The 17,784-nt window shown below is 40.3% G+C and overlaps 1 protein-coding gene across 5 annotated transcripts in view; it reads right to left on the bottom strand.

The window, feature by feature from the left end:
* The window catches only part of CLTCL1 (clathrin heavy chain like 1), a 99,530-nt gene that overhangs the window by 45,310 nt on the left and 36,436 nt on the right, over positions 1-17,784 (bottom strand). For all 5 annotated transcript variants that reach the window (XM_063088047.1, XM_063088049.1, XM_063088048.1 and 2 more), the window contains exons 4-11: positions 10,301-10,462; positions 7,401-7,514; positions 4,677-4,850; positions 3,795-3,992; positions 2,679-2,879; positions 2,421-2,573; positions 1,696-1,818; positions 230-367 (exon numbers count right to left, since the gene is read on the bottom strand). In XM_063088047.1, the coding sequence (XP_062944117.1) occupies positions 230-367; positions 1,696-1,818; positions 2,421-2,573; positions 2,679-2,879; positions 3,795-3,992; positions 4,677-4,850; positions 7,401-7,514; positions 10,301-10,462 (1,263 nt within the window). The remainder of the gene's footprint in view (positions 1-229; positions 368-1,695; positions 1,819-2,420; positions 2,574-2,678; positions 2,880-3,794; positions 3,993-4,676; positions 4,851-7,400; positions 7,515-10,300; positions 10,463-17,784) is intronic.

The following is a 17,784-nucleotide window of genomic DNA, read 5'->3' as shown; positions in this document are numbered from 1 at the left end:
AAGGAAGAAATGATGCCCCGATTGTAACTATTTCCATGAAAGTCTTGCACCATGACTTCTGGGAAAACCTTGTAGGAAAGTTATGAAGAATGTCCACTGAGAAGTACAAAGATAAACATCTGGCACGAGCACAACCCAGCCCAAAGCCACTGTGCTCAGATCAGAAAGTCCCACAGAGAGGTGCAACAGGTACTCTAACCCTTGGCATTAGCCTAGAAATGTCACTTGCCTGGGGTGCATGAATCAGGTTCATCTCCAACAGCCGAGTCTGGAGGTGCCCCTCAGCTGGGTGATTATTCTTCAAGGCATCCAACAAGAAGGAAGTACACTGCTGAATTAAACTGTTTTCCATAAAAATGTCTACAATCTGAAACAGATCCAAACCACATTTTCATGCAAAGGAAATAGTGTTTTATCTTCCTATTGAAATAGTTCCTGAAATAGAATCTCATTTAGAAATTCAACAATTTAGTTTCTTTCTTTGCATGTTCTTATGTCATCAAAGCTCATGTAATTAATGGTCATTATTTAGTAATAGGTAATTTTTGTGAAATCATACCACCTATATCATATCCACCAACTGGGCATTTTACTGGAGTGGATTAAAGGAAGTAACTTTTATAACATATGAACCCTCAGAATGCTCTGAAATGATACAAGCAATCTTAACAATATACTTAATTAAATCCTAGAGACAGCTAATACTTGAAGTCTAGCCTTTATACTATCATTATATTATTCAGGCATCACCGGGAAAATGAAAACATCTACTTAGATATCAATTATTAAAGTTGAATAGATGTTAATTTGAAGAACTAATAAGCTTTAATAAGAGATGAAACACAAGGGGGTCTTCAAAAAATTCATGAAAGGATAGTATTATCTTTTAATTCTATTTTTCCATGGACTTTTTGAAGTACTCTCATATGGGTAATAAATTTACATAAATAAACAAACAGTAAATTGCATAACTTTTCATATTTAAAGTATAAGAGGAAAGTTTATATTTACAAAAAACTTTAAAATATGAAATGCAATCAAGATTTAAACTGGAGACCTCCATCCAATTGACAGCCGAGTAAATATGGCTCAAACCCCTTATTCACTATCTCCAAAATATCTGCAAATTCCCAGCTGTATAAACCCAATATAACTGCACTTATCATTTCTAGACAGGTTTACTGCAGGTTACTTGTCATACGTTTACATCTAAATACTATGGAGGATGTACTAAAAAACTAGACCAATGCTGACATAAATCCAGGTCAGTCAGACACTAACAAGATGAAAGTCTGGGTGCCTCGCCAGCACTCACCATAGTCCTCAGAGAGTTCAGGCCGTTTGTCAGAAACATCTAGTAGAGCAGTAACTGGGGATGGGGTGAGAGCTGGAGGGTTCCACCCTGAAATGCACCCACATACCCTACCACCCAAACCACACAAAGGAACAAAATCCTCACAACTTGACATGTGAATCCTAGAAAACACTTCAAAACAAAGGCAAAAGACAAGTATTCAAATAATAACAACTAGAAGACAAGCTCCGCTAGTACATTAGGTTTGCAAAAACTGGAACATTAATAGCAGACAAACAAAAAAAAAGCACTGAGACACATTAACGGAAAAGCAAAGGAAGGGAACCTACTTGATGGCTATAAAAAGCCACGAGAAGTTGTCCCAAACAGCCTGTGCTTACCTGGTTAATGTTGGCCAACGGCTCCTCATCCTGTACTAGCATTTGAGAAAACTGCAGACCCTGTTCTGGGCTGATCCTCATCACACTCCTCAGCAAAAAGATCCAGTCTGGGGTACACCCAACCTAGAAGCAAGGGAATACCAATCAGGCAATTAAACTAGAAAACTTGACATTAAAAAAATGTTCTCCATCCTTTGTTCTGGACTTGTGTTCACAAAGAAATGAACAGCAATAGAGTATGTGTGTATACCAGCCCTCTGCCAAATATAACATCCAACTACATGAATTGATTCCACATATTCATGAGGGCACAATTAACTATACAAACAGCCCGACCACAAAGAAGATACCCCGACCAGTGTGCAAGCACAGCTGCCAGTGAGCACACTGGGACAAGATCTAGACACCCTCCAAAACACCGAATTAACATACAGAAGGGTGCTGAGGTGGGAGGAGGAAGGGAGAGAAAGAACAAGATAGATAAAATTACAAGAAAGTTCCCAACTGGAAAGGAGATAGAAGTACTATAAGAATAAGACAGTATAATAAAAAACTGAAGAGAACAAAATATGATCCTTACCAATGAATGACAGATGCTAACAGCAACACTGACAACTCCTTCACAGAGTACTTATACAGAAGGGTGTTTTATAGACTTCAGAATCAGCAACCACCCAACCACAAATGAGTTATCTGTGAGATGCCAATGGTTAAACATGCATTACCTTTTTGGCGTACAGCACAATTTTCTGAAATTGGCCTGTTTCTGCAAAACACTGGATAACTTTGCTCGGCACATTTGCCCGAAGGTACACACTCAAAGCGAGGGTAGGGTCAGCAGTTTTGACCAAATCGCCAAGCTCTTCTGAACACTCCAGCTGTGGCATGCCAAAGGACAAGGCAAAGTTAGGACCAGAGGATTAGGGAGCCTGTGACCCAGTTTTTAAACTGTGCTGGGGGTTATGCTCTCACAGTGTTTTTACCTTTTCCTCTTTCAGCCACTTTTCTAAGAGTTGCTTGCGCCCCTGATGAAGAACCGGCCGGCAAAGTTCTAAGGATTCAAGTTTATTGAGCTGACCCTGGTCAAGCAGAATTCCAAAGTACTGGAGCAAAGGAGAAGCCTGACCAGGCTGGGCGGGTACGCTTTGGAACTTCTGAACTGTGTCGCTGGTACGCAGGATTCCCTAATAATAAATGGAAGCAGGTCACTGTGTTGTAATCACAGGGCATCCCTTCACTCAACTTACTTGCATTAAAAAAAAAAAAAAAGCTGTCAATCAAAATTCCACACTGAACTATCAGAGACAAAAAGTGCTCTACCAAGGCAATTGCTTCTACCTTCAATAATAACCGTTAAGTATGGTAGGTCTAGATCTTAAGGGCAACTTCATGGTTAGGGTCTTCTCTCCTAGCATGCTGCAGTGAGAATCAAGCCTCTAAATTAGTCGTGCAGTAGTGAAGTTCTACTGTCTTTATATCCTAACTCAAAGTCCTAGATGAAGACTAGAAATGGTTTGTTCATAACCATCAATTGAAAGACAGGAAAAATTTTTTCAAGGAGAAGCAACTTGAAAGTTTTACTCAGGAGGACATCTAGTCTCAGGACAATTTATCCAAATGAAATCAACCAAAGAAAAAGCCATAAGCGGAAATGTTATACTCTAGAAGACTGAAGAAAGTCTAGAGTAGGACTATTGCTAAATACATGTAAAATAGGGTACAGGGAATTGATGTGTTATATAGTTGTATGTTTGACCACTAGGTAGCAACAGTGGAAAATTCTAAGTCACTAAAACACAAAACTGTACCTAAGCTAAGATGTTGGGTAAGAAAGATGTATGCACATAGACAAGAACTGGAAGACAATGAAAAACAACATCTTGCTATCAGGGCAGCAAGATGGTGCTATATGTTGTTTGTTATTACTATCATACCACTGGTGCAAAAGTTTAAAACTGAAAAAAAAAAAAAAAAAAAAACCCCTAACATAACATTAATATACTCCAATATCAGTAGTGAAATGCTTTTATGATTTATTTCACTCTCAAAGTTGGTTCTTGAAACTTCAGAGTACTTGAACCACATTCAAGTTTCATTACCTTTGGTGCAGATGCTGCTACTTTGGCGGCTTCAGCATAGTTCCCCTGTGCAAAAAAGGTACTGAATTTTCTCACAAACAACTCCTCTGCCCCAGCCAGGTTACTACGAATGGCCAAACGCAGACCAAAGTCTGGATTCTGAAGAACGCTGGTGGCATAATTCACAATGTTATCTTCTTCAACACAAACTGACAGCACCTGTAAAAACCCAAGTGAGACCGGCTTATCCCAGAAGAGTGTTCCATACATATGCTCTTCCATGTTTCCTCGTAACACTGAAATGTCAGTCAAGTTCTCAGCTCATGCTGAGCATGCATGTGATGCTGGCCCTAACAGTGAAAGGATGAAAAGCAGCCAAATGACTGATGGTAACAGTGTGAGACAGCTACAGCATGGGATTCTATAAAGTTCTATACAAACACATATGGACAATGACCCCAGGGATGCATCAGGACTATGACAAAATGGATGGAACATTTTTCTTCTCAATCTTTTTTTTTAAGCACAGATTTTCTTCTCTTAACTATCTTTTTAAACTTTGATTGGGAAAAGTAACTCAGATATCATGGTATCTGCTTTTTCAACCCTCCCCAATCAGTGTGTGCATGGCATAAAGACAGTGCTGTTATGTATTAGAACTGCTGCTCCACTGGTAGAAACTCCATGTGGGAAGGAGCTGCTCTCCTCTCAGAATCAGTTCTGTGTTAGGAACGGTATTCTCTGAAGAAGGGAGGTGATGATATAAAGAAGGGAGACGTGGGTGTAAGTTTAATAACAGGAGCTAACTCCATGTAGTTACCCCCGCCCCCGGAGAAGAGGGAAAGTTTAAGTGCCAGACCCCAGTAAGTGGAAAAGGTGGAAAATGACACCTCAGTCACATACCTGTCCCTTTTTGTTGACACCAATAATTCCAGAGGTAAGTTCGTGTGGAGCTGTTACAAAGATCGTGTCGGCACTAATACGGTTCATATAGATGCACACACCAGACTCCAGGTCATACATATGAAGATAGCCATACTTTGTGATCAAGTAAATCACCCCATGTTTGGCTCCAACCTACAAGAAGACAGAGAACAGACTGGAAGAGTAAGGAAAAGACAAGTAGAGTAAAAGAGCTCACAGATGATGAGAAGTATTCTTGAGACTTGCAGGTCAAGAGATTATCAGTGGGAGCAATGCTTCTCTGAGACATGGGCTCCAGTCCTACACTACTGAGAACTAGTTTTAAAGCTAATACTTTGCCCAACCACTCTCAAATACAGGTCCAAGAAAATCTGGCTATTCCACATCCTTTCCCCAAACCCCTTTAAGCAAGCTGTGAGTTCACAGAAGAAGGAGAAAATTCTAAATAAAGACCCCCCCCCCAAATTAAGTTCATGTTCCACCCTGCCCTCCTCCACCATTTATTAACCTTTGACCTTTTCCAAGTACCATCAACTCTTACAGAAAAATATTTAACACAAAAAAAACCCCTGAAGGTGTAGGGAAAAGACAAATGAATTTGCCCAATTAGATTACTATAAAACATACAAGGGTACTTCAAAAAGTTTATGGCAAGATTTGTATTATCTTTTAACTCTATTTTTCCACAAACTTTTTTTTTTTTTGGTGCTGGCCAGTATGAGGATCCAGACCCCCCCTTTTTTCCCCATAACTTTTTGAAGTACCCTTATATAATAACTTTTATAGAATTCTATTAGCATAGGAAGACACAGAGACAAATGGGAACTGAGATCCCTGAAGGAGAATCAATCATATACAAGAATTTAACATGAATGAGTAGGTAACATATCAGTGGCAAACAGACACTTTAATCAATATACGATGTTAATATAACCAGCAAGCCATCTGGGGATGGGGGGTGAGGGTAAAGAATTAGATCTCTATCTTACTCTTTAGATCAAAGTAAATTCCAGATAGGTGAAAGATTTTAAATAAAAGCAAATAAAATTAAGAGAGTAAAAGAAGAAAACATAGGTGAATATTGTGATTATCTTGAAGTATAGAATTATTTTCAAAACATGATACCACAGCCACACAAAAATGCAAAACTTCCACAAGGTGGAACACGTCACAAATTATGACTAGGAAAAAACATCTGAAACATCACTTTTTTTTTTTTTTGGCAGCTGGCTGGTACAGGGATCCAAAACATCAGATATTTAGTATTCCAGAATTACAAAGAGTTCCCACAAATAAGATAAAGACCCCAACAGAAAAAATGCAAAGATTAGGAAGAGGCAATTAAAAAGGTGCATATGAGTAACTGATAAATCCATTCTATTTTGACAGTAACCAAAGGAAGGACAAGAAAACTATTGGACACTATCAGCTATCAAGGGCAGCACTGTCGAAGCTGTCAACTGGCTGGCATGGTTGTGAGAGCCAGTGACACGCACTTGCCCCTGACTCAGCAGTTTCATTCCTAGAAATTTATCCTTGAACTTCTGGACTAATGCACAAGCCGTATGGACCACAATGCTTCTTGAAGTGTTTATTGTAAACATAAATACCCATCAATAGAAGATTGTTTAAATGAGTCATGGCACGTCCACAGAACATCCACGGATGATGCAGACAATAAAATATATATGTTTTTTGTTTGTTTGTTTGTTTTTGTCTTTTTCGTGGCCGGCACTCAGCCAGTGAGTGCACTGGCCAGTCCTATATAGGATCCGAACCCGTGGCGGGAGCGTCGCTGCGCTCCCAGCGCCGCACTCTCCTGAGTGCGCCACGGGCTCGGCCCTATATATGTTTTTTAAAAATACACGTATTTTATTGATACAGAACAGTCTACAACATAGTGAGAGAAGATTATTAAGTAGCAAGGCTACTTAAAGACATTTTTGCAATTGTCCATTTGTACATATATCTGCATAAATGTATGTATGTAAAGTTACTTCCAAAAGGGTGGTGGCAATTATCAGCAAGGAAGAATTTCAGTTGATATTTAATTCTGTTACATTTATTGATACTGTTGGAAATTTAGACAACACATATTTTTATAAGACAAAAGTGTAAAAAAAAAAAGGAGAGCAGATCATATAATCTTACATATATAGTGGGATCACAACTTTGCTCAGAAAATGTTTACATCTAAATTTTTTCTTTTTCTAGTCAAGTGAAGCAATGGGAATGGAGAAGGAACAAAGAAATCTGTAACCAGTTGTGATCAATTAGCTGTAAACACCACTGCCCTCAAACCTGTATATCTACATTTTCATATATAACAAGTAGTAAGATCTTTGATAGATTTTACATCCAATTGGTTGAGATACAGAGGACTGTTTTCTTCTTTATATATTCTTTACACAGTGAACATCTAATCTTCTATAATAAAAGAGATAAGTCCTAAGATTTTGGTACATGAGTTGGAAAAGTCTCATGCTGCCTAACCCACGCCGATGAGGAGCACTCTTTTCTGAGAACTCTTTCTCAGCTCATGTACCAAAGTCCCAGGCCTCCAAATGAGTTTGAGTGAATTACAGATCTCTGGTGGAGGGAGACAGCAGAAGCGGCCTATAGATGGTGGCCTCTTGTACCTCAGAAGGTGCTAGAGTGGACAATCTAGAACATAAAGATATTTAGAGAGTAGCACATTCATACCTGCATAGCCACTGGAAAATCAGTCTGTGCCTCTGGAGGGAAAAACACATCCACAGCTTTTTTTACAAAAGGTTGGTTTCCTGCTGCTGGCTGTCCGACTTCAATTATGTGCAACTAGAAGAGAGATTTTACATCAATCCAAGTAAACGCTCTTGGTGGCAGATGGGTGCTAACCACAGTACCCCTCTTACTAAAGGTCAGATGGTGACAACAGGACAGATGGATCTTGAGAGCCCTGGTTTCTTGCTTGGGAGGTGAGAAGGGCTGATACTGCCGACAGAAGTGGAAGCACAGGAAAGGAAGCCAGGCTTCCTGGGGAGGCAATGGGAGATGGTGAGCAGAGCCTCAGGTCCACACTGTATGACTAATGCTAAAACTTACTTTCAAACAAAGCAAGATGATCCCTTGGTTGAGGTGCTTATGATTATCCACTAACCTGTTCCCACCACCACCAATGTCAGGAAACCTGAGAACACTCAGTTCCAGGATGTCGGCCAAGTCACTTCCTTCCCTGGGCCTTGGTGACAATGCCCATGAAACGAAGGGTTCCAACTACAATGTGCTGTCTAGTCCAGCTCTGTTCTCAGATCTCCTGAACACAGCTCAGGCTAACATAAACCAGGTAGTTGAAAAGATTTTGTCACTGAATGCCAAACTCACAAGACAGTCCGACCATCGCACAGGCCTGAGTTTTTCAAATTTATGCTGGGAGATGTAAGAACCTTTGTAGAATTTGGAGGAATAACTGTGGATGAGGGTTCATCCATGCTTTTATCAACTCCAAGTTCCTAATTTACATAGGTACCTTCCCCATAACTTCCATCTAAAGAAAAGATACCACAGCTAAAACAAAACTAGAGAAACATCAAGAGTAGAGCTGGAACAGACTGAAACAACAAGGGTAGGAGGGTGGGCTTAATAGAGGAAATGGACAATGGTATCCTTGGTGGACAGTCTGGATTTGCCAGGCAGAGAGAAGGGAGGAAACACCAAAGAAGCTGAAGCCAAGGAGAAACACTGGAAGATGGACTAGAGGGGGAAAAGCTGGCACAGCAAGCACACGGGGGTCAATGCAGGTGCAGACATGGGAGATCTAAATGTCTTGCACACAGGCTCTTCAAGATAAAAGGTGGCTTAGTGGCTTAGCACAATTCTTTAGCTAGGCTGATTGGTAAGACAGGGTGGAGTAGGTCTGACCTAATAAATGGCTATTCTCTAATCAAAACGTGAGGTGATAAGGGCTCAGTCTACCACAAAAGGCTAAAACAGACATGAGACTTGCTAAAAGTCAGATGGTGACAACAGGATAGATGGATCTTGAGAGCCCTGGTTTCTTGCTTGGGAGGTGAGAAGGGCTGACACTGCCAACAGAAGTGGAAGTGCAGAAAAGGAAGCCGGGCTTCCTGGGGAGGCAGTGGGAGCTTAGCAGTAAGGAACCCGTGTCCAGGCAAACTCCAGCCCACACACAGAGACCAGTGAGTCAGTCTGATAATGACAGGTGAACTCAGTTATAAGCAAGGAGCGTGCAAGGGGCACAAACTTAGAAGGACATTAATAAGATCCCACACCCTTCACTGAGGTAGAAGAGATGAGATTCAGCCACAATATATGGGGTGGCACTTGGGACAGTTACTGTGGAGGGAACCGCATTTCCCAGGCCACAGGCCTCTGAGTGTGGAATGGCCTGTCACGGAGGACTGCTCTTGGCTCATATCCACCCTTGCTTGCTTGCCTGAAGGGAGCAGCCACCTGACAGCTAATGCAGAAGAGCCGAGCATGCCTGGCTTGCCAGTCCTTCTTGTCTCGGAGCTGCTGTCTGTGCTACAGAGGGCTCACTCTGTAGAGCTCTCTTCTCTAGGGAGCTCAGCGGGACAGGTTCTGCTCCTGAAAGAGGCTTGTCGCTGCCTGGCACTGTCAGTGAGGAGACTGTTAGCCTCATTCTGAGGTGATGTGGGGGCAAGCTCTTTGTGTAACATCACTAAAGTCACTGTCCTTTAATAAGTCCTTAACAAGCTTTATTAGCAACAAGGCTGACATTTGTCCTAACTCCTATTTTCCTACTGGTTCTCAGCTGAGGAGGATATGAAGTATGTTACTCGACAAGAGACCAAAGTATCCAAAGAAGTGTATTTCTGATGAGGAAGTTTGGGAAGCCACATACTGACTTAGAACTCCTCTTCTTCAGGGAATACTTTGGGGCTAATGGACAACCCCAGACAATGGCTTCAAGAAGTGTTTTTGACAAGAGTATACTGAGATAAGGGCACTGTTTGGAAGCAGCTCTCCAAGTAACTGAGGCAACCCCAGTAGAACCCCGGATCTTCCTGATATCACAACCTCTTACACCCTCACACCTCTGCTCACAGCAGCCCTGTCAAACAGGTGCTGACCATTCTCCTGAGCCTAATGAAACTCAACTTGCTCCCAGACATGGCCTCATCTCTCTGCAGCTTCCCTGTGGTCCAACCACCACTACCACCATCACCATCACTGCCTGGGCAGAACCATGCTGGGTGGCATGGGAACCATGCCTGTGGCAAGAATGGGATTGCACTGGCGATTTCACAGCCATCTCCCCCATGACACTGATGCCCAAGAACAGAAATTATGCCTCACCCACCTACCTTTAGGGCCCACCCCAGTATAGTTTGTCTAAGAGGATTTTTAGGGGGAAGGAGCCAATGAATCAACAGCCAACTTCAGGTTACTAACTGTATGCCAAAGTTGCTGACAAACCACCAACATGTACATCAGGGTGAAGGGTTCTAAACACTGCCATGAGCCTTTGTTTATACAGACACCTGAAGGCCCTGCCCCACTACAGCCATGTTTGTATCGACTCATAACACTGACTCATGATACTTTTTCTTAGCAAGAAGACAAGGTAAAGCGGATCTTACCTTGCCTCCTGTGGGACTGCGTACAGCAAAGCAGAAAAGGGTGGAAGGCTTGGCATTCCCTTCAATCTTGAACTCTGCAAAAGCGGCAGCATGGCCTTCTATGGGTTGTGAAACCTTCCTATCCATAGAGTAGAGCTGCATTGCCCCAACCACACGGTTTTGCTAAGAAAAGTCATTTTGCAATGAAAGGGAGAGAAAAAAGATGAATGTAAGAAAACAAATCTTAAAACAAATGTTTCTAAAATGAAAGTCACATACATCACTACACGTTTTAAAATTAAATCTGAATTAAAAATTAAATCTATTTGCTATTAAAGGCATGATATAACTCTGAGTTTGATGTGAAAACATGGCAACACTAGTGAAAAAAATAATAACAGAAAAGTAAGATAGATGATCCCAATATGTTAAATGCATGCGTGTGCATTTTTCCACAGAAAATAAGTCTTGTGCACTGTGGAGGAAAAACTCCAAAATGATGACAGTAGTTAAATCAGGGGGATAAGATTATTGGCTAACTTTGAAAATTATTTTTTTCCAAAATTTATAAATAGCAAAAATTGTACTTAATAAAAAACAATAAGGCTAATATCCTTACAAAACTTACATTTTCTAGCAAAGAATTTCAGTACATTTATATCAAATGCCAAATGCTCAAAAAGCTAAGTAAATGGAGCATGAAAGCATCATAGTTTAAGTTCCTGTAATTCAACATTCAAACAATCATCTCTGCCAAGTGAGCCCTCTGTCAATTCCCCACCTACTAACATTGCCTTAAAATGAGAAAACAAAGGCTTCAACTTTTTTCTCTTTAAAAATCTTTCTTATTGTACTTTTCCATTGCACAGACTTATGTTAAAGTTACTACGCAAAGTAATGATAAATTCTGAAACATGGATGAAACTTGAAAACATGTTAAGGAAAGAAGCCAGTCACAAAAGACTTCATACTTCTGATTTCACATATGAAATATCCAGAATAGGGTAATCCATAGAGACAGAAAACAGATTAGTGGTTGCCAAAGGCTCATAGCTGGAAGAAATAGGGGAGTAACCGGCAGATAAATAGTGTGTATTCTAATAGAAGAACAAAAAGGAAAGGACAAAACTCACTCTCCCCAGGAGACTATGGGAAGATTTTCAGCAATATGGTGACTGCATACTTGAGTTCCAATTCTAGAGAAGACTAAACTGAAGCCAAGATGAGGAGGCAGACCAGAGAGAACACCTGAAAGTCAAGGCTAGAGACCTGGGCTCTTCTGTCTGGTACTTGAGAACCCAGAGGCTACACGTGTGGCTCCAGACAATGACCTGCTTCTAAGCTTTAGGCTCCTGCCGGGGAATACCCACCCCATGACTTAAATGTGCCAAATTTGGGTAAAGGCATGTTGAGGACTGTAACAGGCCAGAATTCAACACACAAATGCCTTCTATGTGCAGGCACCACGCTAGGGACTAATAAGTAAAATGATATGACACGGGCCCTTCCCTCAAGGACAGATGGTGAGAGTTTCTGGCAAGTAAGCAAGCAACTGCAATACAGGGTGCTGACTACTGTGACACAGGAGAGAACAAAATGCCTTGTTTCCTCACCCAGACCAGTTAGTCAGGGAGGGCTTCCCAAAGTAAGTTGCTGGAGTAAGAGCTAAACAGGTGATGGAAGAAGATAATATTGATTTGATCAACATACGTCAACGCTGAACCCCCAAAATATGTATAATCAATTATTCAATAAAAAAAATAAGGTGGTTCAAAGATAAACAAACATCTGCATTTGTAACTGCTTAGACAGTGGTTGGAAAACTATGGCTCCATGTTCCTCTCCCCTTTTTAATGCTAAGGTAAAATTCACAAAACAAAATTAACCATTTAAAAGTGTACAATTCAGTGGCACTTAGTACATTCACATTATGTAACCAAAACCTCTATGTAGTTCCAAAACATTTTCATCATCCAAAAGAAATCCCTGTACTCACCTCAGTCTACCAAAACCCCAGCCCCTGGCAACCACCAATTTGCTTTGTCTCTATACTTTTACCTATTTTAAGTTATTTCATATAAGTGGAATCACAAAACGTGGCTTTTGTGTCTCACTTCTTCCACTTAGTAAGGTTTCTGAGGTTTATCCATGTTGTAGCATGTATCAGTACTTAATTCATTTTTAGGGCCAAATAATATTCTATTGTATGGATATACCACATTTTGTTTATCGGTTCATCTGTTGAATATTTGAATTGTTTCCACCTTTTGGCAATTATGAATAGTGTTGTTATAAACATTTGTGTAAAATTTGCATGGACACACTTTCATATCAGTGGAATTGCTGGGTCAAATGGTAATACCATTTAACTTTTTGAGGAATGGCCAAACTGCTTTCCACAGTGGCTAAACCATTTTATGAGTACATTCCCACCGCTAATGTACAAGGTTTCCAATTTCTCCACATCACTGCCAACACTTGTTATTTTCCATTTTGCAAAAATTACAACCATCTTAGTGGGTGTGAAGTGGTACTTCACTGTGGTTTTGAACTGCACTTCCCTAATGACTAATAATGTTGAATATCTTTTCATGAGCTTGTTGGCCATTTGTATGCCTTCTTTGAGAAATGTCTATTCAAGTCCTTTGTCATTTTTCAATTGGGTTAACTTTTTGTTGTTGAGTTATGTGTTCTTTATATATTACGAATACTAGACCTTTAGCAGATATATAATTTGCAAATATTATCTCCAAGCTGTCTTTTCACTTTATTGACAATATCCTTTGGTGCACAAAAGTTTTTAATTTTGATGAAGCCCAATTCATCTATATTTTTTTCTTTTGTTGCTTGGACTTTTGGTGTTATATCTAAGAATCCATGCCAAATCATGAATCATGAAGCATTCTCCTCATGTTTTCTTCTAAGAGTTTCATAGTTTCAGCTTCTATATTTAGGTCTCTGATCTATTTTGAGTTAATTTTTGTATATGGTATGAGGTGGGGGACCAACTCCTCCTTTTAAATGAGGATATGCAGTTGTCCCAGCACCATTTGTTGAAGAGACTATTCTTTCCCCCCTGAACAGTCTTAATACTCTTGTCAAAAACCAATTGGCCACAGATATATGGACTTATTCCTGGACTTTCAATTCTGTTCCACTGGTTTACATGTATATTCTTATGCCCATGGGTTTTTTGTTTTCTTTTGTTGTTGAACGTTTGGAATTTTTTATTTGTTGGTTTTTAGTTTGTCATAAAGCATATAAAAACAAACTTGTGATTTATAGTCTTTCTTGTTTTATATTCCTTAAGAATGATGATTTTCTTATAATTAGGTGTGATTCTCGAGGGTATTTTTGACAGCCTTACTGAGATATAATTCACATACCATACAACTCATCCATTCAAAGCATGCCATTCAATATTTTTTTAGTATACTCATAGGACTGTGCAACCATCACTACAATGTAATTTTAGAACACTTCGATCCTTTAAAAGAAACCCTATTAGCACTCAATCCCCATTCCCATCTCCAACATTCCACCCCCAGTCCTAAATAACTACCTATTTTCTGTCTCTATAAATTTGACTAATCTGAATGTTTCATATGAATAGAATCATATAATATGTGGTCTTTTGTGACTGACACCTTTCACTTAGCTTAATACTCATATTTATGAGGTTCATTTACCTTACGGCATGTATCAGTATTTCATTTTTTAAAATTGCCATTAAGAATAATAAAATAAATTAATATGCCATTGTACAGACACACATTTAACTATTTATTAGCTGATGGACATTTGGATTGTTTCCACTTTTTGGCTATATTTATATAATACTTCTATGAACATGTGTATGTAAGTTTTTAGCAGCGATTTTTATCTTAAAGTCTCATTTTGTCTGATATTAGTATAGCCAATCCAGCTCTGCATGGTATATCTTTCCTATCCTTTTCTTTTCAACCTATTTGTGTCTTTGAATCTAAAGTGTGGCTCTTGTAGACATGTAGTTGTAATACATATATATACATATTCTGCCAACCTCTGCCTTTTAATAGAAGTGTTTAATTCACTTAATGTAATTACCAATAAGGAAAGATTTACTTCTGCCATTTTGCTATTTGTTTTCTATGTCTTGTCTTTATTGTTTCTTTTTTCCTTCATTACTACCTTATTCTGTGTTAAATAGATAATTCTCAAGTTTGTCATTTCAATTCCCTTGTTATTTTTTACTATTTTCTTAATGGTTGCCTAGGGATTACAATTAGCCACTTAATTTATAACAATCTAATTTGGATTAATACCAATTTAATTTCAATAGTATACTGCTCCTTTACAGCTGCATTGCCTTCCCAATTCTTTGTATTATTTATGTACAAATTACATCTTTATATATGTTACATGCCTTTAAACACAGATTTATAATTACTGCTTTATGTAGTTGTGTTTATTATTTTTATATTTTTGTCCTCAACACAAGATTATGTTTTATTATGATGAATATGCTAATTATCCTGACTTGATCATCACACATTGTACACAGGTATTGATATTCAATCCTGTAACCCACAAATATGTATCAATTATTTTTTTTCTAATTTTATTAACATTATATTTTTACATTCTATGATGTTGTTGTAGAGCAGTTGGGAGAGAGAGAGGAAAGGGGAAGGAAATGGGATGGAAGAAGGGAGGAGGAGGAGGGGTGGAATTGAGGTCTATGGCACCACCCACATTCCCACAGGGGAGACTGGTGGGCTTCCAGCAATGATTTGATTATTGCCAGGCTGTGTGCAGATGTCAAGGGGGTGTAGGAATAGCTCTTGCCCCCCACCACCCCAGCTCAGGAACCTGGGGCCTTTCTTGATGAGGCTTTCTGGTCGTCACTGGGCTGGTTGAGCATGGGGAGGGACATGGTCAAGACCCTCGGCCCCTGCCACCCCAGCTTGGGAGAGTGCAGGGTGTCTCACTCATGCTGCAGCTTGGTGCAGGGCTGGTCGCTTGTGCGGGGGGGCTCAGGTGAGCCCAGGGCGCTTCCTGCAGAAGCTCAGTGGTCGCCACTGGGCTGGCTGTTCATGCGGGGGGAGGGGGGAAGGGCCATGGACAAGGTCCTCGGCCCCACCCCTGCTGCCCCTCGGGAGAGCCTGGGGCTTTTCCTGCAGTGGCTTAGTGGTTGCACTTGTTGGGGGATTGTGACCAAGGCCCAAGGGCCCCATCGTAGAGACTGGTTGCATGTGTCGGGAAGCATTGCTGAGGCCCCGGGCCCTCCCAACTTCCTGGCTTGGTAGCCCAGGGGACTTCCAGTCCTTCTAGGTGTTATAGGTGTTCTTTGCTGAAATAAGATCTTTACTAGTTATCAAACTTTGTCTCTGGTTGTGGGGACTTTGTTTTTTCCTTCAGTTCTGTGTTGGATTATTTGCTATTCCCACCACTTAAACTCTGCACTGGAACTAATTTGTTGTTCTTTGCTTACTTCTAAAATGGGGGAACTTCCTGTGGGGACCAGTACTTGAGCTCTGTAGTTGAGCTAAATTGCTGCTTTGCTGCTGATTCCCTAGGGAAGGCTTTTTGTGCAGCTCAGGTTTTAATAGTTGACTTTATAGGTACTCCTGGATCTGGTGAAATCTAATGCACTGGCCTCTGAGTGGCTCCTTTTTTTTCAGTTGTTGTGGCTCCTCGGTCCTATGTGGGTCCACAGGAACCCTGTTGGTGGTACTGCTGGCCTAGGGAACAACAAGGCCCTCTTCTCCCCTGCCACCTCCAAGCAACTTCATTTGAAAGGAATAGCTGTGGCTTTTTGCCAGCTCCTGCTCCGTGCACTCAGCAGCTCCAGCCTGAGTTCAAATCCGGGTTGGGAACTTGCTTGCTGTGTGTCCTTGACAAAGCAACTTAACATCTCCGTGGCTCAGTTCCTTCAACTTCTGCCATGGGATGACCCTCACCAGATGTCAGTGCCATGCTTTCAGACTTCCCAGCCTTCAGACCATTAGCCAAATAAAGGGCTTTTCTTTATGAATTACTCAGACTGTGGCATTACTTCTGGAGTCTGGGAAGTCCAAGATCAAGATGCCAGCCAATTCAGTTCCTGGTGAGGGCTCTCTTCCTGGCTTGTAGATGGCAGCCTTCTTGCTGTGTCCTCGCATGGACTTTTCCCAAATCAGGTAAGAAAACAGGATGGGGAGCTGAGAAGACTGTGACTGTGTTCGTCATTCATTCAGCAGACACTGTTGCAGAGCAATGGGAGAGGGGCGGGGGGCGCCAGGCCCACTCCAGCTCAGGAGACCAAGGGACTTCCCATAGCAGTCTGGTCAAAGCTGGGCTGGAGGGGCTGTATTTGTGTCTTAAATCAGACATGAGAAAAAGAGTTATCAACAAAAAGCACATTAATACACTGTCTTTCATAGTTTCCTAAATATTTACTTATGCCAGTGCTGTTTATTTCTTTATGTGGGTTCAAGTAACTGTCTTGTGTCCTTTCATTCCCACCTGAAGGATTCTCTTTAGTATTTCTTGTAGACAAGGTCTGCGAGATACAAATTCTGTTTTTGTTTACCCGGGAGTGTCCTAATTTCCCTTTCAATATCTAAAGGATAGTTTTGCCGGTTTAAGAATAGAATTCCTATTTGATAATTTTTAATTTTTTTTTTTTTTAGCACTTTGAATATGTTATCCCATTGCCTTCTGGGCTCCATGCTTGATTATTCCCTTTTACTTACTAATTTTAGAAAAAATGAATTGTTTCCCTATCATTTTCCAAAGAGACTGAGAGCTTGTTTGCTTTTGTTTCATCGTCATTATGGTTTTTTGTGGTGGTAAGATTTAGTTTCTTTTCTCTTTCTTGTTTGCATTTTTGAGTGGGTTTTGTTCTTTCTTGTGTATTCGTAATAGTGATTATTGTTTTTCGGCTTCCAGATGCAGGATTCCCTTAAGGATTTCTTGCAGGGTCGGTTGTGTGGTAAACTCCTGCAGTTTTTGTTTCTCTGGAAAATACACTATTCCTCCCTCTTTTCTGAAGAAAGCTTTGCTGGGTATAGTATTCTTGGCTGACACTTCTTTTTTCTTTTAATATTTTGAATAACATCACCCTATTTTTTTCTGGCCTGTAGAGTTTCTGTTGAGAAGTCTGCTGTTAGTTTGGTAGGGGCTCCCTTATAGAAGATTTGATGCTTTTCTGTTGCTGCTTTTAAGATTCTCTCTTCATCTTTCAGCTTTGCCAGTTTGACTATATTATATCTTAGAGAGGATCTTTTTGGGTTGGATCTATTTGGGGATCTTTGAGCCTCCTGGATCTGAAGGTCGGTGTTTCTCCCTAATACCCAGGAAGTTTTGTTATTATTTCCTTGAATAGGTTTTCCATGCTCTTTCCTTTCTCATTCTCTTCTAGAACACCCATGATTCAAATGTTTGCACACTTAAGGTTGTCTGCTAGCTCTTAGATTTTCTTTGTTTCTTAAAACTTTTTTTTTTTTTTTGCCTGCCTGGATTATTTCAAAAAGACTATCTTC

The sequence above is a fragment of the Cynocephalus volans genome, chromosome 2 (genome assembly GCF_027409185.1).
Source record: "Cynocephalus volans isolate mCynVol1 chromosome 2, mCynVol1.pri, whole genome shotgun sequence".
NCBI classification, from domain to species: domain Eukaryota; kingdom Metazoa; phylum Chordata; class Mammalia; order Dermoptera; family Cynocephalidae; genus Cynocephalus; species Cynocephalus volans.
This window is presented reverse-complemented; position numbering and strand designations above follow the sequence as displayed.